At 46.4% G+C, this 22,997-nt stretch overlaps 1 protein-coding gene across 1 annotated transcript; it reads left to right on the top strand.

Annotated features, from left to right (window-relative positions):
- Window positions 1–407: 407 nt before the first annotated feature.
- arhgef49 (Rho guanine nucleotide exchange factor 49) lies at window positions 408–22,347 on the top strand. The gene is made up of 8 exons (XM_088353403.1): window positions 408–669; window positions 10,642–10,739; window positions 10,806–12,009; window positions 12,447–12,612; window positions 14,896–15,091; window positions 16,004–16,572; window positions 18,057–18,202; window positions 20,052–22,347. The coding sequence occupies exons 3-8, from the start codon at window positions 10,892–10,894 to the stop codon at window positions 20,827–20,829; spliced, it is 2,973 nt and encodes a 990-aa protein (XP_088209529.1). The 5' UTR covers window positions 408–669; window positions 10,642–10,739; window positions 10,806–10,891; the 3' UTR covers window positions 20,830–22,347.
- Window positions 22,348–22,997: the final 650 nt, after the last annotated feature.

Below are 22,997 nucleotides of genomic sequence, written 5' to 3'. Positions count from 1 at the left end.
ACAAAGAGAGAGAGTTAAACGGAGAAAATTAAAGAAAGATAAGAGAAAATTGAAAGAGAGAGAGAGAAAGAGAGAGAAAATAATAGATGGAAAAAGAAAGAGAAGAACAAAAAGAGAGAGATAAGGAGTGAAAAATAAAGAAAAAGAAGAGAGAAGTGAAAAACAGAGAGAAATAACGCCCCAGTTGCTTTGCGGGTGGCGCCTGGCGACATCAAGTGAAGCTATTTCAAACAACAGCTCGTTTTTCTCTCGCGCTTCTCTCAGCGTTATCTCGCGTGCCGGATTCAAACCCTTGGCGGGCGGGCCTGCCTTCTTTGACATCCCTGCATTCGAGAAAGAAAGAGAGAATAGAAAGAGGGAGAGTCTCCTCGGATTTCCTCGCATCTGCGTCGTCATTTTGACGAGGCGTACCTGAACGCAGCACAGTTCCCAAGGAGAAAGCCGCAGAGAAAGAGGTCGCGTGGAGAGGAGCTTTTCGCTCAATGCTTTTTTTCTCCTTCTTTCGCTTTTATTCTCCTTGTGATTTTTCCCCACCTCGTAAAAGTCATTTCGTTGGTTTCTCACCGATGCTAAAAAGGCTCTTTTTCGAGCTCCGCGCAGAGGCTGCACATCAGGACGCGAGGAGAACCTGCCATCCGCCTCACGCGATGGAGAAGGACGACTAAAACAGTCAGTTTGATTTCTCCTTTTTTTACATCATTGGATTGTCAAAACGTTGATTGTATCGACCTTTTTTTGCAGAACATGCATTTTCAATACTCTTGAGGTGAGATCGCGATGCAGGGCTAGCTTTAAGGGTATATTGAATATTGGTGCACAATCATGAGTAGACTATTGGACCTCTGGAGTCCAACATGTGCGCGTTTGTGTTCCATCTAACTCATGAGAAGCCTCCTTGTGACACAGAGCAACTTTTTCTGGCATTTTTGGGGGAAGCGAACCTTTGAGGTGGCATAAAGGTGAGACGACGCATCCATTTCTCCACTTGAATCCCTTAGATACTTCCAAACACTCAATCATTTTCTCTACAAGTCCAAACATTGAAATGAAACATGAAGCTGATGTCGGTTGGGGAATCATTTGTCTCTCACACACACACGCCTTTGAAAAATGGATATCTAGATTTTAACTGTCTAGTGAGCAGAGATCCAATTTTGGTCAAAATGAAAACGAACATTAACGTGAAATCATTGATTGATAAAAGAATCCCGAGTCGCAGCCCTTGTTTAAATGCGAATATCATTTGTCAGGTCATGTTTGGATTTAATTTTATGACTAAAACATGATTTACTGCAATAGACATTAAAGGTACATACAGAAAGAAATACTTCTTTCCTGGCCACCTTGACAAAATGATTATAAAAGTCTGTCTACGAAAATACTCTGATTTGTTTCAATGAATGATCTGTTTTCAAATATGTACATCCGTTGGACGGCCTGGAGAGGGATGGGTGCCTGCAGGCTGCCATCCCCTAAGACACACCACAGGAAGTGGTGGTTAGGGATCCGTGAGCCGTACATTGGAACAAAAGCATTTCGATGAATCGCTATCATTTTGAAAATAATCAGCAGATTCATCGATGATTAAAGTGATGGTTTACTGCGGCTCGAGTTTAAATGTTAAAATGTGAAATTGAATCACATTTTTCCATGTATTTTTTCATAACGTGCAGTATTTTCACAAATACGAGACAATAATTGTTCATTTTCACAGATAAATTGCTCTGATTTTCAATCATGGGTCATAAATGTATGCATTATAAAATGAATGTTGTATTTTACACGGGATTCACAACTATTTTACATTTACTGTCATTTTATGTCAACACATTTAAAGCAAATATCACACCATGAAACATCATTTTTACAGAGAAAATCATTTCTTGGCCATTTATGTATTATATTCTAGAGGCCTATCATTTTACTCAATGAAATGCCTTTTTTAAAATACTCTCAGGACCAGAACGGAGACAGGACCCACTTGCGTTACGTTTCTCTCAGTTTTATCGGAAGAAAGGAAAGGGTTGCACCCACGATCCGGTGATCGCTGGTCTCGGGAAGCGGGTCGCTCTGAATGCAAAAGTGGGACTTCCGTGTCAGGAACAGAAAAAACGGGTCGGTAGCCGGGACAGGAGAGCAAAAAAACGTGGTCGGGATCAGAAACGAGTCAAAAGAGAGTAGACGTGATCAAAAAACGTGTCGAAGCGGGAAAACAGACGGGAGCAAAAACGGGTGTGAGTCAGGGTCGAAAAATGCTTGCCTGGAGTAAACTGAGGTTCGCTGACGGACTGAACACAGGTGACAGATAGGAGTGGGTTTAAATAGGGACGGGGAGCCGATCAGAGTTTGAGGCAGTTGGCGCCAAAGGAGCGGGCACGGGTGTATTACATCGGTAATCGTGACAAATACATTGAGAGAAATCCAAACATGTAAGTTAATCCGAGTCATCCAGAAAAAAATTCTCTAGAATTAAAATAAATGTAAAAGTATAAAATGAATAATTTATGACTCTGATTTTGCTCAATTCATGTTGAATTTTAAAATGAACGGAGAGGAATATGTAAAACATTTTCAATGTATTCGATTCATCCCAGAAATAATCAACACGATACAGTCATCGTTTATTGCAGCTCTCGTTTCAAAATACATAAACGTTCACATTGAATACAGGTAGAATAACCTCATGAAACGACTTTTGAATAGAATTTGTAGAACCTATCCATCATTCTAAAACATTTTTAAAATAATACAAATCTTGCACATTTGGGGGGGGGGGGGGGGGGGGAGATAGGATTACTGCAAATGAACATCCTATGTTCTATTTACCTGTTGGAAAAAAAACCATCGAACCTCAAAACGATTCAATGTTATTCGCACTACTTCTTTGAAAGGTAGTCAAACACCATCTACCGGCCAGTCATGGAATTACAGCCACATGTTTTCCGGCATCCCTCACGGGATGAATGGCAGTTTAACGAGGCAAAGTGGGTGTTGTTGTCAGACATAAGGCGGTAAGGTGTGGAAAACCCCCGGGACACCGTGTTGACTCCACAAACTCCACCCGCAGGCTACAATTAGCAAGCTACAATTAGCATTCATTAGCTCGGGCGCTGACGTCGGCTCTTTTTCTCCCTTGATTTACCGTCGGGTCAGCAGCGTCAAATATTTGTACGTAACAACAACAAAAGAGGAAGAAAAATGCCTGCGTACGGGTGTAGCATAGGCATCCTAGCTGGAAAACAGCTGAGACAAGAGCATGAAGCCTGATCACAATTTGAAAAACGAAACATTGTATTTTACACACTTTTCTCAGGGGAACGTCAAAGCGTTTCCAAAAGTGGCCGTTTGGAGGCAAGCAGTTCACACCTCTAAAACCTCTGCAACCGTGTATTTAACTTTGGACAATTTTTAGACATTGTAAAAGAGTTGTCAATGTTTGACTTCTCCTTTCAGAAGTGAATCACTTGTGCGCGATAATCGCACATAAAAATGGATCCTGAGTTGCCTGACGACGATTACTTTCAGTTCTGGTTCGAATCGGCTAACCAATGTATTTAACTCACTCTTCAGTGCTATGAATAAATGATAACATGCCAAAAACATAGCTATTTAAAATTCTATTTGAACCCATTTAGACACAGAAAATATCAATTAAAAGAAGTCAAATAAAAATCAAAAGATCAGCTTTCCATTGAGATGTGGCACAACGGATTTCGGGAAATGGTGAAGACGTGACTTTGTTTCTCGAGCAGTCCATCATAAAACCGTGGCTAAAAAACTTGGCCGCCGTAAAAGACGACGAGGTCGACAAAATAAAATACCCAAAAAAGACGAGGCGATAACCCGCATCCTTGTCATTCCCGCCGTCGCTTTCAATGGCAACAATTCCATTTTCAAGGTTCTTTTTCAGGCTCATAAAAACAGCACGTCGACACTAGCGTCTTCTGCTACATTCTGTATTACGCTAGCTTCATTTCACAAGACACGATGTCTTTCACTTACCGGATGGCTGGACTCGCGGTTAGCTTGCTCATACCAGCAGTAATTGACGTGTTCGCCAAATCCAAGGTCTCGATATCGCCCTCTGCTTTGAGGCGAGAGAATTGCGTGCCTCGCTTTGCAGCTGCAGGCGCTAAACACAACATTTGGCTCGATAACGTGCAAAAAAATGTAAAGTTGAAACTAGATAGCGTGCAAAAAGTGTGCTAGATATCCTGCTCAATAGCTAAAAGGTAGCTTTGCTAGAACATTTGCTAGAAAGGTAAACAGGTAAAAAAAAGGGAGCTAGATATCTAGCTTTTAGAGTCAAAAGTCAACTAAATAGCCAGATAGAAATCCTAAGATAGCTAGCTAGAAAGGAGGCCCATATTTAGCCTAAAAGATCAAATCTTTTATTTGATTATTTTATTTTTCAACTCAAGGATACTGCTGGAAGTGTCAATTTCCCTACGGGAATGAAGAAACTATCTATCTAGACATCTATCTATCTAGATATCTATCCAAATATCTGGAGATCTATCTATCTATCTATCTATCTATCTATCTATCTATCTATCTATCTATCTATCTAGACATCTATCTATCGATCGATCGATCGATCGATCGATTTAGCTTGCTCGCTAGCTAGCTAGCTAGCATGCAAAAAAGGTAAAGAGCTTGCTCGATAGCTTGCTAAACAACTAAAAATGTAGAAGATTATTTTTTTATTCCATGAATACATTTTCATTCTACATCCTCATTCTAGGGGCGGCAGTAGCTCAGGAGGTAGAGCGCTCGTCTTGGGATCAAGGGATCCCAGTTCGAATCCCGCCTCGTCCGTGTTACATGTCGAAGTGTCCTTGGGTAAGACATTGAACCCCTAATACCCCCAATAAGCAGGTTAGCGCCCTACATGGCTGCAAGGCCGCTATTGGGAAATGTGGAGCACATTGTAAAGCGCTTTGGGAAGTCAGTGACTTGAAAAGCGCTATATAAAATGCAGATCGTTCCCATGAAGCCTGTCGACCGGAATTTATTGAATTGGATTTGTATCATAACAACAGATCGTGTTACTATGTTGTCACCAGGTTAATGATTCCAAATAGGGTGAGGTAGATTCAGTCCGCTGATAAAAAAAGAATCTCATTTGAATAGAAAATAGGTATGAGGCGGCACCGATGAGCTCTTTTCGCAACAGGTTTGTCGGCAGCTGGATTGTCCTCGGGGGGCTCCGCCTCCGAGGCCCTCTTCTCCTATAAGGTGAGAAAAACCAAGTGAAATGAGAAAGAACTTGGACACTGAATAACCATTTGATCAAGTTTTCATTTGATCTCTCCATTTTTTCTTTTTTTTCTGCTTTTTTCGGTTACCCTTGGTATTCCGGCCACGTTGGGCATTACGCTGGAGCAAAGGAGGCAAGGGATTTCCCGCGCGTGCCTGCAGTTTGATTTTATTCTAGGGTGAAAATGGTGAAAGTAAGAAAAAAACGGTTTCAAATACAGTCCAAAGGCTAACCAATTTCACATACTTGCACACAAATGATTTCTTTCTTTCTTCCTTTCGTCCTGTCTTTTTTCTCTCTTCCTCCCTTCAGTCCTGTCTTCCTTTAGTTCTCTCTTGCTCTTTTACTCTCTTTCTTCCTTCCTTCCTGCAGCCCTTTCATATTTTCATGCCAAGTCTGCAATGTTCAATAAAAAGAGATGTAAAAAAATATAAGAAAATGTTTATAAAAAACGATTTTCAGCTGAGACCTTAATGGTTCAAATCCAGCTACCAACCTTCGTGTGTGTGGAGTTTTCAGGTTCTCCCCATGCTCTCTTGGGTTTCCACCCACATACCAAAAACATGCATGTCAAGTGAATTGGCCAGTCCAAATTGTCCCCTAGGTGTGAATGAGCAAGCGAATTGTCTGTCCCTGTGTGCCCTGCGACTGGCTAGCAACCAATTCAGGGTGTCCCTGCCCACTGCTCGGAGACGGCTGGGATGGGCTCCGGCATCCCCGCAACCCTACTGAGGATAAGCGGTGCAGATAATGGACAGAATCGTGTGCACTCTTATTTGTACGTAGGGGCTCATACAACCAAACAAGGACATAAGGAGTTGCCGAGGCTTTAAATCATCGATTTCGACGATGAGTTGTTGCAGCCCCGGCTGCGATAACGATTCCTCTCACGGAGCCTCGGTGGTACCTAATGAAGTGGCCGATGAGCGGAGAGCGAGCGTTACTTTTACTGGCCGTGTAAAAGGAGCCGGGCGGTCGCACGGGAACCAATAGGAATAGTTGTCGGAGCGTCTTCCCCGAAAGAGGTCCGGTTCACTCGACACCGAGCGGGTCACGATGAGACGGGCCCTGCGTCCCCTCCCCCCGGACCCTGAATTATTCGTGAGGGTCTCCATTATTCATGGGCGGCTCCCTTGCTTGACAGAGAGGGTAGTAGGATGTGCGTTTGGAGCTGCTCAGGGGCCACACGCTGTCAAAAAAAAATCTCAAGGGGGCGGGACTAGTCGATTTAAGAGAAAGGGAGTGAGAAAGAGAGAGAGGAAGAAAAAGAGCCAAAGGCAGAAAAGGAAATAGATAGAGACAGAGAGAAAGAGAGAAAGAGAGAGTAATACAGCTCAAGTTGCTTTACGAGTTGTGCCTTGCTTAGGTGACTTTTCGCGCACATATTCAGAACCGCGGCTCATTTTTCTCTCGCGCTTCTCTCAGCATTGTCTCGCGGACCGGATTCAAAACCTCGGCAGGCTTGATATGGCCCGCAGGCCGCACGTTTGCTCTAAATCAATGAGCCCTACTTTTGAGCAAGGCATGCTACCATTTTGGGGCCTCATTTGGAACATTTTCTGTCAAATATTTTTGGATGTAAAAGAGAAAATTATTTCTATTTTTGTTTTTTTGGGGGGGGCGGGGGCAGGCAGACATTTTTTTTAAAGATTATTTTGAGAATTATTTTCATGAACAAAAATATCTTCTACATTTATTTTTGTTATACGTCAAAGTACTGGGGCCAAAAAGGGAAATTGGGGACAAAACTGGCAGCAAAATCCTATTTTTTGCTTTCGGTTCAGTGGGCCGGATTACGAAGTCAGAGGGTACGTACGTGGCCCGCCGACTGTAGTTTTCCCCGCCCTCCTCCGGTCGACTCAATGACGCTGGAGCGTCTCGCCTGGTTTCCATGGCGACCCTCTGGGGTCCTTCACCCTGGAGCGTGCTCAGTCGCTTTCCGGTTAGCCCGTCTTCACAAAAGCTAACCCGGATTCATCGGTTCCTTCATTCGTCCTTCGTTGGTTCATCTGCCGCACAACCCGACCGTTGACAAAAACGTCGGCCGTCTTTTTGTTTGCGGGGCTTTGCTTTTTAGCCAGTGCACAAAAGCGTTTCCGCGTGCGTTTGAGCCATCGTACGGCCGCTCCAGTCCTTCGGTCTTGACGATGGATAAGAGGTCGGGGACGTACGGCGCAGGATTGGTGCTTGAAATCCTTGAAATTTTAATCTTGCGTTTTCAAGGTCAGGAAAATGCTTGGATTGGGGGTAAAATGCTTAGAAACGCTTGAAATTGTTGCCGTGTTTCCTGGCAGTCTGACTCGATAGACACGCAATATATCAAGCCACAGTAAAAAATGTGCGTCAGAATGACACCCACACGCCCGCTCTGGTGGTTTGTGATGGTGTTGTCATGTGAGGCGTCGCTGCCCCCTACTGGTCACACCCAAAAGGACAGCTCTATTTTGAAAAATTGCTCTTTTGCCTCCCAAACAGCTCCACAGATTTGATGCTTTTTAATGATATATCATCAATAATAATCTATTTTAACCGAAATGTTTTAGTAATGAGTCATGTTTTGCAGGGGACCCCTGAAAAAGTATGAAGAGATCTACCATTTTTACGACTCGTTAGCATGTAGTCGTTGGCATTCACTCGTTAGCATGCCGTCGTTAGCATGTACTCTTTAGCATGTAGTCGTTAGTACTTTCTTGTTAGCAAGCGGTTCTTTGCATCTACTCGTTTGCATCTACTTGTTAGCATGTAGTTGTTAGCATCTACTCTTTAGTATGTAGTTGTTAGTATTTTCTTGTTTGCGTGGAGTTGTTTGCATTTATTCATTAGCATAAACACAACGTTTCTAAAAATGTAAAAACAATAAAATATGGATGAAAAATATGAACTCTTCAGGGCTATAAATACAAAAAAATAACTTCCCAAATCTATTTAAACCAATCTAGACACAGAACACTTAAAAAAACGCCTTCAAAACAAAATAAGCAAAGAAAAAAATAAAAAGATCAGCAGTCTCTAAGATTGCTTCCGAGCTGTCAATATCATTCAAATGAGTCCAGATTGGGCTCATTTTTCTACAAACAGTACTTTCTTTCTTTTTATGTCTTCAGTACTGAACTCCATTATTAGCCAGCACTTTCCGTTTTCCGTGAAGTCGCATTCTTGAAGCAGAATGGCAGAATTCGTGTCACTTTATAGGATCCTGTAGACCAGAGATAAGAAGGAGCTCAAAGTAGCACAAGGTATGTGCTTGCAGCAAGATAGCCACTTTATTTTAGGCATCAAAGTCAACAAGAAACATGTTCCTTTCCTTTTGAAGGTGCTGGAAAAATTGGCCTTGAAAGTGCTTGAATTTGGTGGCTCTTTTCATGACTGTATTCCACTCGGAGAAAAAAACAAACATAAGCAATTATTTACTGACAAGCGGAGGCAATCTCTCTCTCTCTCTCTCTCTCTCTCTCTCTCTCTCTCTCTCTCTCTCTCTCTCTCTCTCTCTCTCTCTCTCTCTCTCTCTCTCTCTTGTTCATTCTGTCTTGTTCTCTCTTCTCTTTTGCTTCTCTCTTTTGTTCTCTCTCACTTGTTTTCTCACTCTCTTCTTGTTCTCTCTCTCTCTTTCTCTCCTCTCCCCTTTCTTATGCTCTCTCTCTCTCTCTCTTTCTCTCTCATACGATTTTCTCTCTCTCCTTTTCTCTTCATCTCATTTTCTCTCTCTCTCTCTCTCTTGTTCATTCTGTCTCTTTCTCTTTTCTCTTTTGTTCTCTCTCACTTGTTTTCTCTCACTCTCTTCTTGTCCTCTCTCTTTCTCTACTTCTCTCCTCTCCTGTTCATTCTGTCTCTTTCTCTCTTCTCTTTTTCGTCTCTTCACTTGTTTTCTCTCACTCTCTTCTTGTTTGCTCTCTCTCTTTCTCTCCTCTCTCCTTGTCTCTTGTGCTCTTTCTCTCTCTTTATACGATTTTCTCCCTCTCCCTCTCTCTCTCTCTCTCTCTCTCTACTTCTCTCTCTCTACTAGTCCGGCCCCCACGACAGTTCATTTTTTTCCCGCGTGGCCCCCACCTGAGCCAAAATGACTTTGAGGCCCCTGATTTTCACCATTGAGAAGAAAGATTTGCCTTGTTTCTGGTTCCGGCCTGCCTTGGCCAACAAAAACCAGGAGCGGTGGCGCTTCCCGGGGTCCCTCGGGCCACTTTGGGGAGGGGGACCATGCTCTACTTGACATTCATGTGCATGATGCAGGATTATGTGAGGAATTTACATTGTTTTCCCCCTCTATTATTGTCCTCCTCTTGTCCTCTGTGGGAAAGGTAGTCTTAATGAGATGTGTCTCGCAGAGAACCTGCACGGCCGTCCTGTGTTTTTACAGAATTTAGTCCGAAAATCGGCTTGTTTTTGTGCGGTGCTCCGGATAGGAAAATCCCAACGTGCTACTCATTTGGAGATTTGGTTAGCATTTGGACTGTATTTGAAACCGTTTTTTTCTTACTTTCACCATTTTCACCCAACTGCAGTTTCACACAGACACTGCATACCTTAAACATGCGTCTTGTGTTTTTACAAAATGTAGTCCTAAAAACCTCTGGGGGGCCATGTTTTTGTAGAATTTAAAAAAAAAAAAACATCCAATCAGATGTTTCACACAGACACTGCATACCCTGCTCATCCGTTTCTCGTTTTTATGAAATTTAGTCAGAAAAAAAATCTGGTCCCAGCTTGTTTTTGTGTGTTGCTTTTTGCAAAGAATGCAGAAATGATTATGGCTTGAACGGGTAAATGCAAAGTCATTTTAGTAGCATCAAAGGACACTGATACTAAAATTCGTCTTTAAACTCATTGTTTGGTCATTTTTTTTCATAACTAGTGATAAACATATGCTTAATAAATCCATCCGGGAAATTCTAGAAGTTGTACACGACCTTCACTGGCTAACAAACATGTAAAAAAAAAGGAAAATTAAAAAGAGAATTCTTCTTTTCGACATTATAGGTAGAAAAGAACGCTAGCGCTCCTGTCCCTAGTGGTGGAAATGGGGTACTACAGTCCTAAGCCTATTTGGCCTAATGTTGCAAACATAGAAAAATGAAGAATTCAAAATGACATTTCTTCTTGTCGACTTAAAGGTAGAAAAGTGTCATAGCGCTCCTGCCGCAAGTGGTGGAAATGCGGTATTGCGCTCCGGGCCTAATTGAATCAAAGTGGCAAATATTTATGACGTCAATGTCAAAAAAGGCAGGCCTAACTCACGAGTTCTAAGTTCAAGACCCATGGGCTGTTTGCTTTTGAGGACCCTATTTAGCAATGTTTTAATTAGCTTGCTAGCTAACTATTTACAAAAAGGAATAGTCACTTTTATGGCTAGTTCTCTTAGGCTATGTTGTATCTTCTCTTTAAAGGGTCCAGAAGAAGTTCTTGTGTGATGCGAGTCCTCAAAGGTCCAGTGGACGTTTGTGGCCCGAACCTGGAGGCCAGATGAAAACCGAATCCAAATGGGGTAAGATCTCATCAGATTCTAAGAAGAACCTAGACAAGCTGCTACACGCCTTCCTTTACTTGCTAGGCCAACAGATGCTTAGGTCGGAGACCCCAAGCCAAGGACATGAGACCGAGTGACCAGAACTGCTACAGGAGTCCTCTCCCTTTGCAATGGAGCCTTGCGTCTCCCACCTCCCCCCGTCTGCCGCCCCCTTTATGGCCTTTCCCTGGCACAGAGGTTCCCCCCACTATCCCGGAGCGCCGTACTTCCCGTTGGCGTCCCGATGTAACAGCAGCACCTTTCTGTCCAATTCCGGACAAACGGGACTGGCAGAAACCGGGGTAGGACAGTCCCCGGACGTACCTTCAGGGGGTCGACCGTACCGAAGTATGGAAAACTTGAACTGGAACCCCGTCCTGGAAACGGGTCTATGCTCCTCCAGTGAGTTTATCGTGCGCTACAAAGCCACCAGTCACTGGTACGACGGGCCCCCGGATGGGTCCGACCCGGAGAGCCTAGCGTACTGCCCCCAACACAGTCCGAGAAGAAAGGATCTGCCCAATTTTCCGCAGTTGCTCTTCCCCGGCCGGATGGACGCATGGGACGTTAGAAGAGGTCTCAGGGAAAAGTTACGCCTTCAGAGCGCCAGGTCGGCACTGGAGCCTCAGAAGACGCTACCCTTGCGGACCGTTGACCCCTCCCCTGTTGAAGAAAACTCGGGGTTTCGTCCAAGTCCCGTACGTCTCACTTGCCCCCAAGAGATCAAACGGGAAGTCCTGAGAAGACTCGAACTGCGTCGACAAAATAGCAGCCCCGACCTGACTCTTCACGGTTGCCCGAGCCCAAAAGCGCTACCAGCGGGACCGGTTCTGGGCGGGGTCAACAGACCCCGGCACTGCTTTTCTGCGGGGCGCCTGTACATCCCCACATTTGAGGAGTTCAAAAGGATGAGAATGAAGGAGCAAAACCGGGACGTCGGTCTCACGGACCCGGCTCCCCGCGACCCCGAAACCGGAACGGGTACGCCGGTTCGCGTGAGCCCTGCTCCCAGGACCCTGCCGCAGGATTCGAGTCCCGGAGAAACCGGCGACGGCGGCCGACGCAGGAGGTCCAGTCTGGAACCGGTGGGGTCGACTCCGTTCCCGCACGGCCAAGAGCAGAAAGGCCGGCCCTCCAGCTGCTGTCCGGCGCTGCTCCCGGAAGGAACGGACCTGTCCAGCTATGGAGCCAAAATCTACAAGATGAAGGAGGGTCTGATCGGTTCCGCTCTGGACCTCATCAAGAAAAGGTAGCGTATATAATCGCATAGAAACCCTTAGGTGCTGACCCCTGGAACTGATCTGAAATCGAAATACTGTATTTTCCGGGATGTAAGGCGCATCTAAAAATTGACAAGAGCGCCTTATAGTCTGGTGCGCCTTATACATCAGCAGTGTCTACCGATAAAATTGGAAATCGTTACAATCCAACGACGGTGCATAGGGTCACTGTTCTGCCTTTGACAAACACCGAGAGGGGTCTTCTCGTGCCCTCTTGTGGTTAACATGTAAAAAAACGATTGTACATTTCAACCAATGATGAAAGGGCTTCTTATCACGACCAGAATATTTGAGAGCGATAAACAGTAATACGACGAAAACTACAGCAATACTAAAAAAATCTGACAATACTAATATGGACAATAACGAGAAGGGTCGTCCCCCCGTCCCCCTTTGTGCCCCCCAGCTGCAGCGCAGACCTCTCCCGGGAGGCCCCCGTCAGGCTGTCAGCCGACGGAGACGCCCCCCGCCGGCCCCCCGCCGGCGTCACCATGGCAACTGCGGCAGGAGCCCAGCCCGACCGCCCGGCGCCCCCAGAAGAAGAAAACGGCGAGGAGGACGCCGGAGGATGCGTAAGGAGGATTGCATTTTTGCGGCTTTGAGTGCGAGCCGGTGTTTTTTTTTTTTTTTTGCGTGCACGTGGCTCCGGCGGCGGCGGCAGCGATCCGCCATCCTTGGAGGATGGCGAGGTCACTGCGACAGACGGCTCGTGCAGAGGTTTAGCCTGCGTGCGTCAAAACCGGGGCAGAATGAGGGATTCGAGCTGCACTTAGGAACCCGTCCCGCGGCCATTCCGGGATGGAAGCATTTCGATCTGATTCTTATCAACCGAGAAGGAAAAAAAACATGAAAAGGAGACGATTCCCAAGGCAACGTGTGACAGTCGGGGCCGGGCTCTGCCGCGTCGTCTTTAGAACGACGTCGTTAGCATCTACTTGTTAGCATCTACTTGTTAGCATGTCGTCGTTGGCATCCACGTTATTAGCATGTACTCTTTAGCATGTAGTCGTTCGTACTTTCTTGTTAGCAAGTAGTTCTTTGCATCTACTCGTTAGCATCTACTTGTTAGCCTGTAGTTGTTAGCATCTACTCTTTAGCATGTAGTTCTTAGTATTCTCTGGTTAGCGTGTAGTTGTTTGCATCTATTCTTTAGCACGTAATCGTTAGTACTTTTTTGATAGCAAGTAGTCCTTTGCATCCACCCATTAGCATCTACTTGTTAGCATGTAGTTGTTAGCATCTACTCTTTAGCATGTAGTTGTTAGTATTTTCTTGTTAGCAAGTAGTTCTTCGCATCTACTCGTTAGCATCTACTTGTTAGCATGTAGTTGTTAGTATTTTCTTGTTAGCATGCCGTTGTTAGCATGTACTCTTTAGCACGTCGTCGTTAGTACTTTCTTGTTAGCAAGTAGTTCTTTGCATCAACTCGTTAGCATCTACTCTTTAGCATGTAGTTGTTAGTATTTTCTCGTTAGCGTGTAGTTGTTTGTATCTATTCTTTAGCACGTAATCGTTAGTACTTTCTTGTTAGCAAGTAGTTCTTTTCATCTACTAGTTAGCATCTACTTGTTAGCATCTACTCTTTAGCATGTAGTTGTTAGTATTTTCTTGTTAGCGTGTAGTTGTTTGCATCTAATCATTAGCATGTAGTCGTTTACACGTAGTCGTTAGCATTTTCTCGTTAGCGTCTACTCATTAGCATGCCTTTTGCGCAAAGCCGGCCCCAACTCATGATATTCCGGCCATAGGACCCTGAGAAGGCTTGATCTCGGGAAACTAAGCAGTTTAGGGCCTTAGTACTCAGATGGGAGACCCCCTGGTACTGTGAATCGGTCATTTGGCGCACGCTCTGCTGCGACAGCACTCACGGTACATGCTAACAAATCATGATCATGGCAAATATGACAAAATGAGCCTCAAGACTCTTAAGTACAGTAACTGAGGTATGGGAGATTTTAAGCAGTAGATTTCCATTGATATGGGAGACGGTAATAATAATACCAGAGCCTATTAGTTCACAAATTTGATCGGATCATCAAATGACAGACAGTGAATTCAATTTTACTTTTGTCTTGAAAGCGGCTTTGCTGAATTGTGTCTTAAAATATATGGTGTCGGCTCTCTCCAAAATTCAATGGCGAAATATTCGTCCCCCGCTTCCTCACAAACTCTCTCGGGACCCGTTATTCTGAGCAAAAAGAGGCAATAAAACGCACTAAATCACAATGAAATGAGACAAGCTTCTACTGGTCTTTGGCTTCCGAGCCCTGGTCTACCGTCACACGAGCGATACCCTGACCCAAACCGTCGTCAGTGTCATTGAAGTACGAAAGCGCTATCTCTCCAAAGCAAGGTTCGTCATGCTTTTCCAGACGAGGATTTTCGAGGTCACGTCTTATCTCGGCAATCATCCCGAGCATTCCAGGATAACGATTCCTCGACAGCGTTTGTCCTTCTTTTATTTCAAGCGGTTGTGAGAGAAGCCGGGGGGCGCCGTTGATGCTCAAATGGTAACGGGGGCCGCATATCCAGAGAGCTTTTCAAGATCGGCGCCAAGCCGGGAATCGAACCCGCGACCGCTCGGTCTCGAGACGAGCGCTCGTAAATACTCCGTGTCAAGACGGCAAAGGCGCCTGGCTTGACTTGGAGTATTTAGGAATTCAAATGTTATGAAATCTATACATTTAATAGCTCATTGCTGGATTGATTTAAAGCAATGTATAGCTAGCGCTATTACCATGGTGACCAAGCTCATTCCGGATGGGAAAATTTGCCGTTACTACGGCGACCTGTGGTCCCGCGGCAAAGCGGGCCGACCCGTCGGGGACAAATACTTTCCCCTTTTTTTTCCTCAGCTCCCGGGCGTTTGCCGGCGTTCGAACTCGGACGCCGCCTGCCACCGATCGCAGACGTACCGTTTCCTACACCCGCAAACGCACCGCGGCGACCCTGCCCCGGCCCGCGACACCCACCGGGAGGCGCCGTCGGGAGCCCGGGCCCTGACGGAGGGCCCGGTCGCTCCGCCGCATCGTTGGAGGGAGACCGATAGCGGTAAGGAGATGTATCGCCTTAGAGTGCAGAAAAAAATAGTATTTTGAGTAGGGCTGCAACAACTCATTGATCAAATAGATTACAATTAGTTATTAAAATTGATGAATAAAGTATCTATCTATCTATCTATCTATCTATCTATCTAAAAGCAACGGCGACTAATAAGGTCATGGATTGGTCGTATCACGTGATGTATGAGCCACAAAGTAGAGTAGTACCCCTCCCTCTACTCTGCTTCATAACCTGATGGATTTTGAATGTAAAGGCATGAATCCGTTCCGATAAATAAGAGCGTCAGAACATGAAAAATGTTCATGATAAGAAGAGCGCACAATTCATGTAAAACAAGAGGCACATCATGTCAAAAACAAAGAAACTTTTGACTGACCTCTTTGTTGACTGGTCTTTAGCAGCAGTGTTTTTGGCCAGGCGTTTGTTGAAAAACTGATCCAATGACGTCGGTGTTTGCCGGATTTTGACAATGCAGCAGACTTCATCGCTACTCGACTTGTCAACACTTTTTCCGGGTGATTCCTTTCCACAATGATCGAGACTTCTTAGAATTTTGCTAAAATGTCTTTCCTTTGGGCCGACGGAACGACGTCTGAGTCTTCCTCCCCGCCATATTGTCGAACCCCCTCCTCCTCGTCTCTGAACTCGCAATGGCCCGATTCAACGATGAGGAAGATAATCGTTAGTCACTTAGCCCTAATTTTGATGGGTATCTAATCCTGCGGAGGGGGTAAACCGGTGTATCCCGGCACAGCAACTCAGCCCTTGTTGTGCTGTGGGCTTAATGTTCAGTGTGAGGTTGAGAAGATCAAAGTGGAATGAATGTTAGATATGGCCTCCGTCGATAGATAGATATACATCTCATCCCATTCAAATCGGTTCTTCTTACTCGATCCTCAGCTCCGGCCGCGCTCCGCGGTCACTCGGAGCCTCCTCCGGGTCCGGACGAGCGCCGGGGTCCGGGCCGGGGTCCGGGCCGAGGTCCGGGCCGGGTCCGCCCCCACCGCTGGAGCACGGTCAGCAGCCTGAGCGTGGACAGCGGCGTGGTGGGCCTGAGCGAGGAGGACGACAACGGCGGGGAGCCCCGGCGGCGCGGCGCCCAAGTGGAGCGGGCCGACAGCGGCATCGGACCCGGACTCTCGTGGGCCCGCCAGCGAGCCTCCTTCTGCGCCGAGTGCGACCGCACCGACCCCGAGGAGGTCCCCGCCGGGAGCGCGTCCGCCTGCGGCCGCTGCGCCGATCTCCGGGCCGAGCGCAAGGAGGCGGTCTTGGAGTTCCTCAAGACGGAGAGCAGCTACGGAGAAGACCTGAGGATCATCAAGGAGGAGTTCTACGAGCCCATGAGAGGAGCCGGACTGCTGAGCGTCGAGCAGCTGGCCGTGGTCTTCGCCAACGTGGAGGAACTGGCCCGCGTCAACCAAAGCTTCACCCGCCGTCTGCGGGACGCCATCCGGAGCGCGACGGACCAGGTGAGACGTCGGGGACGTCCCGGATTCCATACCGGAATCCAAACTCTCCCGGCCTAAGTGTCCTCAGTCAGACCGTTCGAGATTTTTTTTTTTTGGGGGGGGCGCTCATATCCTTTTAACTTTTCCTCTGCGTTTGGACTTGACTCGAATCTGCCCTTTTCTTACTTTCACCGTTTTCGTGCTAACCTAACACATCACTCGCCGGCACCTGGAACCGGTTTGCTCAAAATCAGATCAAAGCAGAAAATATAACATAAGGGCTCTTTGAACTCGGTCGTGCTTTGGTAGAACGTTCTTGAAAGGTGGGCTTTGTCGTCTTCCAGACTTGAATTCTATGAAGTATGTGGTTTAAGCTAACGTTGAGGGGACGGCGCGCTCCTTCGGTGGACGACCGAGCCGCTTCGCAGAGTGAGCTCTTGTTGTCAGCTGTGGAGTGAGCCTTGGGCGTGTACAGTCTGGTGGCGCCCATCTTTTTTTAGACCCTTTTTTTCTGGTTTTGGGGTTCGCTCACCCGCATGAAACAGATAGCGCCCCTTCTATAAAGTTTTATGACGGTTTACTGATAAGGATGTTCACCCTCCATCCATGATCTGCATCGCTTCTCCTCAGTAGGGTCCCGGGGGTGCTGGAGCCCATCTCAGCCGTCTTCAGGTCGTGGGCAGGGGACACAGAGACAGACAATTCGCTCGCTCATTCACACCATGGGACGATTCGGACCGGCCAATCACCTGACATGTATGTTTTTGGAATGTGGGAGGAAACCCACGCAAGCGCGGGGGGAACATGCAAACTCCACACAGGAGGTTCAATCTCATAACCTCAGAACTGTGCCGCACACGTGCTAACCCACTGTGCCGCCGAGCTGCCCGGATGTCCGCCCTGTTACGCTGAATTCTAGTGGGAGACATTCATTTTTTGGTGTCATTTTGATAATCCAGTAAATAAACATGTTAAACATATTTGACAGTAATCATCAGATACTAACTTCTTTTTAAGAGTATTAACGTAAGCATAAAATGTTCCCCCGTTACTGCTATGCACGTAAGAGGGGATGTCATTTGGCCTACATCATGTTTTGACAAATTTGAAGCGATGCTGAACTATTACCCACGATTGACCCATTTGATAGGGCTGATAGAAGCACCGTTCCATTTTGTGGTCATCGATCCTCTCTACTTAAAGCCCATCTATTCCTCAACATTTTCAAATCTAGCAATGACTTCAACTTTTTTGTCTTGATCGTCAATGTCAGATGGATACAAGCTACGGTCTGTGGGACATTTGCGGCCCCGGAGGCTGCCAAAGGGCGGAGGGAGAACGGTGTTGAACTAAAGCTTAAAGGGCGTCGGAGACGTCGGACGCGTCTATCTTTTGTTGAGTTTCCGCCTTCGAGAGCCAGAAGGAAGAGGACGAGCGTCCGCTCGGGTAAAGGTTTAGGGTTCTCCTACCCGACGCTGACCCCGAGTGTCGGCGTTTGATTCCAGGGCGACGAAGATCTGCTGTCGGTGTCGGTGGGCCGGATCTTCTTGGACTTTGCCGACATGCTGCCGGCCTTCCAGACCTACTGCCTGCAGCAGTCCGCCTCCGTCAACGCCCTCAACGCGCTGGAGAAGGAGAAGGAACTTCTCAGGTGAGCGCTCGCCTCCTCCGCTCGCTTCGAGCCTTACCTGGTCCCAGGTCAACTTAGATCACAATCTTTAAAAAAAAACTTTGTATCCTACCCAGTAAGTCTAGCCGTTTCCAAAAGACCTAAAACCGTTGCATTCCTGTATTCTACTATGGCCAATTTTCAGATATTGCGATAGAGTCGTAAATGTCGGACTCCTCTTCCTGCGTCTTTCATGCACACTTGCGCGTCATAATGGTGCGTAAATATAAATCACGAGTGCCGTCACGCACCTTTATTTCAGGTCTAATTTCAAGAAGAGTCAGTGTGAAAAAGAGAGAATGAAAGAAATGGGCAAAAAGGAAAGAAATAGATAGAGAATAAAAAAGTAAGAAACGAGAGAGTGAGAAAGAGACAAAAAGAGAGAAAAATAGATGGTGTGAAAAAAAAGAAATAAAAGGTAAAGAAAGAGAATTGGACAAAGAGAGGGTGGGAAAGAAAGGGATAAAGGGAAAGATAGAAAGAGAAAGTAAGAAAAAAAGAGAGAACGAGAAAGAGAGAAAAAGAGAGGCAGAGAGAAATGCCGCTCTAGTTGCTTTAGGAGTGGCTTAGCCAGGCTTTGGCGACATCAAGTGGATCCATTTAAAAGTGGCGCTCATTTTTTTCTGGCATTTTTCTCAGCCTCGTTTGGCGGGCTGGATTCAGACCCTAGGCGGACCTTATCCGGCCTGCGGGCCACACGCTGTAAGGCGGGGGCACCGTATCCCGGGCTCTGCTCTCATTGCTTTCTTTCTTTCTCCCAGTTTCTGCCCGAGTTCTCCTTAGCAACAGAGGCAAAAGCTCATCATTAATTCAAAGTTTCTATTCTCAGTCAAGTCCCACTTTTCCTTTCTCAGGGTTCCTGCAAGCTTTTCAATTGAAAAATTCAAGCTCTTTCAAGGCCAATTTTTCCAGTCCCTTCAAAGGAAAAGAATGCAGCGCCCGTCAAAAGAACATTTTTCATTTATTGGCGTTGATGATTCAAATAAAGTGGCCATCTTGCTGCTAGCACATACTTTGTGCTGATTTGAGCATATGATCTAGGACATTTTTGTGTCAAATGGCTGCTATAAAGTGACATGAATTCTGCCGTTCTGACTTAAATATCCCACTTGTTTACAAACGTGGAAAGGGCTCAAAAGTTGTTGGGTAACGGAGTTCAAAAAGAAAGTACTTTAAATATAGAACTCAGAAAAAGGAGCCAAATTTGGACTCATTTTAACGATTTCGGCTCCAAAGCAGAGTGCATTTAATCGTTCAATCTTAGACTGCGGATCTTTTGCTTTTTGTTTAATCTATTTGATTTTGAGGGCGTGTTTCTTAGCTGTTCTGTGTCTAGATTGGTTTAAATAGATTTGGGAAGAGTTTTTTACAGCACTGAAGAGTTCAGATTTTTAGAAACGTTGTTTTTGTTCGACTTGAAATCTGTTCAGTGTGTAAATAGCTCAAACTGTTTGTATTTTGCAAATAAAAGATAGAAACATATAACGTGAGTAGTGACTAAAAAATTGAGTGCGTTATGTTTTCTTTTTATTGATAATATATCATAAAAAAAACGTGAGGAGTGTTGTTTAGGATTTAGTAGGCCGAGCCAAAAGAGGCAGTTTTCTAAATAGAGCTGTCCTCTCGGGTGCAGTCGGTGACATTTCACATGACAGCGTTATCGTGTCATTTTCACGCACTTTTATTTTCTCCGTTCATCGCGCGATCTATCAAGTCAGACTATGGGGAGAATTTCGAGCGCTCTCGAGTATCTCCCTCCGAATTCAAGCATTTTCCCGACCTCGAACATTTTCGAGGGGTCCAAGCACCGGTATTTGTGCTCCTCTTTCAGGATCTTCCTGGACGTCTCCCAGAACGACAACACGGCTCTCCGGCGCATGAACCTGCGCTCCTTCCTGATGGCGCCGCTCCAGAGGGTCACCAAGTACCCCTTACTCCTCAACCGCCTCATCAAAGTCACCCCGGAGAAGCAGGCGGAATTCGCCCGCTTGCGGCAGGCCAAGAGCCGGGTGGAGGACCACCTGGAGCGCATCAACGCCAAGACCAAACAGCGGGACGCCTCCTGGTCCCTGCGATCCTTCCGCAGGGACGGTCGCAAACACAGGGAAGCGGCCGAGGGACGGATGCGGGAGGCCTCTCTCAAGACCTTGGGGTGGGCGCCGGAGGACACCCGCTTCGTCATGGAGGGGCCCCTGCAGCTCTCGCGGCCCGCCGACGGACAGTGGGCCAAGAAAGGGAGCGGGGCCCTCAAGTTCCAAAATATCCGGTCCCTCCTGATGGTCCGCGCGCCCCCCGGCGGCGAGCAGGGGGACGGCGTCCGGGACGGCGTCCTGGTCTTGATCAAGGACAAGAGCGGCGGCAGGTTCTCCGTCCTGCGGGAGCCCATCAGGCTGGGGAACTGCGTGGTGTCCATGGACCCCGAGTGTCAGGACACCTTCGAGGTCCTGGACATCCCCAGGGAGTCTTTCGTCTTCCGGGCGGCCGACGAATTCCGGACCCGCAACTGGTTCCAGCAGATGAAAAGGTACGCTCGAAACTTGGGAGCCTGGCGGAAGAGGCGCAACGCTCTGCCCAACATCATGATCAACGCCAATCAGGGTCGCTCTTGAAGGACCCAAAACCGAAAGGCTGTGACCCCCCCCTCCCCCGGTCGCACCTCGCTCTTCAAACCAAAAGCACTTTTCTTCTTTTTTGAGGTTTACGAAAGCTGGAGAGCACCAAAAAACGACTTAGACCACGCGCCCGCCCGCTCCTATTTCTGTGCGTTTGTCGCCACCTAGCGACCGTCGGTGGGAGAGCAACCTTCACTTCCGTCTATCACAGCAATAACTTCTGATCTCGTTTTGTCCCGATGCGGTTTAGGGGAGACTTTTCACACAGACTACGTTTACATGCGGGTCATCATCCCATTGGAAACGCAACGTGAGATCCGTTATCCCCGATCGCAAATTGCCGGCAGAGCGCGCTTTTGTCAGCCCTTTTTTTTGCCCTTACTCTACTATTTTGCCTAAAGTTGTGGCAGTGATCCATTATCCCCGATCCCCTTTTGTTGCCAACAACACTTTTTAGGAGGCACGCCTCCTACCAAAGGGAAGTGTGTGGTACGGCTCGCAATCCGCTATCCCTAGACGACTATTGCTTAGAACAAGGGCCGGAACAGCGCTTTCTTGGGGGTTCAAAACGCTGAAAGTGTGCCACGGTGGCCTCACGTGAACTAAACTGTTTTTTGTGCGATCCATTATCCACAGTCGATTATCGCTAAAACGAGCAGCACCTGTGCAGTAGCAATCCATTATCCTGGTTGAGTACGTGTCACGAGTGGCAGCTTTTTCCCCCCTCTCATTTGTCCCCGCCTAAAATCATCTGCATCCTTGCAGCTGCGATCCGTTATCCCTGGTCACCTTTTGCTGCCGGCGACTTTGCAGATCTTGGCATACCTCGGGGGTTCCCGTCCGCATTACATGAGGAATTACAGTACTCGGACTCAGACTAGGACTTTGATTGGATTATTCTGTGCATTTCCATCGTTTTACACAATCACATAGAGGGAAATATTCTCAGATTATGGCCCGCATGTAAACGTAGCCAACTTCCTCATCGTTATTTCCTTTTTTTCAATCTTGGGATGGCGTTCCAAAAAACTTCACCAATTCCACTTCTTCTTGACCAAACAGGTGGCTCAGGTTGGCAGGTCAAATTTGAGTATTTTTTGGCTGACAAAGAAACTGGACCGAGGTCTATGGACTGAGCTTTCTGTGCCTTGGCTCCCGTCACAGCGCCCCCTGCAGGTCCAATCCAGCACGTCTTCGGCGGCGAGAGCTCGACCGTGTCGAAAAAGCACTTTAGACGGTGATGACGTCACCGCGTTCACTGTGGACAACCAAGACGACTGTGCGATTTGGTTTTTCTTCTTTTGGGTTGCTATTATTTGCACATCTTTTGACGATGATTTCGAGAAACCTGAGATTTGTTGACGTTTTGTCCTAAGGACGTTTCGAACTCAAGAGCGACGAGTCTCCAAAGATTGTGAAGACAATTCTATTTCGTTGCGAGAAGCAAAAGGCGACGGACTCATTTTGGTAAACAATCGTGCAAAAACATAAAAAGTCATTCTTGCTGTGTTAGAATGTTGTGTTTTTTCCCCCCAAAGAATTGCAGAGAAAAGAAAAACTCAACGACAATAACAATTGAATGGCTTATACAGGAATGTCAAAGTGATTTTATCTGAAGGGCCACATGCTACAAAAAAAAGATCTCACGGGAGCCAGACAAATACGTTTAAGATAAAGGAAGGATTCAAAAAGAGCAAGGGAAACAGTGAGAGAGAAGCAAAAAAGGTAGAAAGTGAGAGAAGTAGAGCAGAGTACAAAGTAAGAAAAAGAAACAGAGAAAGAGAGGCAAAAAGAGCAAACGCATGCAGAAGAGAAAAAGACAGAAACAAAGTAAAAGAAAAGGAGTGAGAAAGAGAATGTGAGAAAAAAAGAAAAGAGCATACGAGAGAGAAAACAAGTAGAACAAGGGTTAGGAAAGAGAGAGGGTGAGAAATACAAAAAAAGTGAGAGATGGGTAGAAGAGAGGAAGCGAAAGAAAGCGAAGAATAAGTTAGAGAAACAGAAGAAAGACCAAGAGAGAAATGGAAAGAGTGGAAAGGAGAGAGAGAGAGAAAGGATATTGTGATTGTGGGTCAAACAAACAGGACTAGACTCTGCGATCGGTGACATCAAGTGGAGCAATTTGAAAGTGCGGCCAGTCGATCTCGCCTAGCGATTTAAACAAC

Source organism: Urocampus carinirostris, chromosome 14 (genome assembly GCF_059441175.1).
Source record: "Urocampus carinirostris isolate Australia breed hairy pipefish chromosome 14, RoL_Ucar_1.0, whole genome shotgun sequence".
In the NCBI taxonomy this organism is placed as follows: Eukaryota; Metazoa; Chordata; class Actinopteri; order Syngnathiformes; family Syngnathidae; genus Urocampus; species Urocampus carinirostris.
Note: the sequence above shows the minus strand (reverse complement) of the source record. Positions and strands in the feature narration are given on the sequence as shown.

Excerpts from the sequence above, each read along its gene's own strand:
- arhgef49 (XM_088353403.1), top strand. The coding sequence starts at position 10,892 with ATGGAGCCTTGCGTCTCCCACCTCCCCCCGTCTGCCGCCCCCTTTATG. Across the intron at positions 12,010-12,446 it reads CTGGACCTCATCAAGAAAAG|CTGCAGCGCAGACCTCTCCC; the intron begins GTAGCGTATATA and ends TGTGCCCCCCAG. Across the intron at positions 16,573-18,056 it reads TCCGGAGCGCGACGGACCAG|GGCGACGAAGATCTGCTGTC; the intron begins GTGAGACGTCGG and ends GTTTGATTCCAG.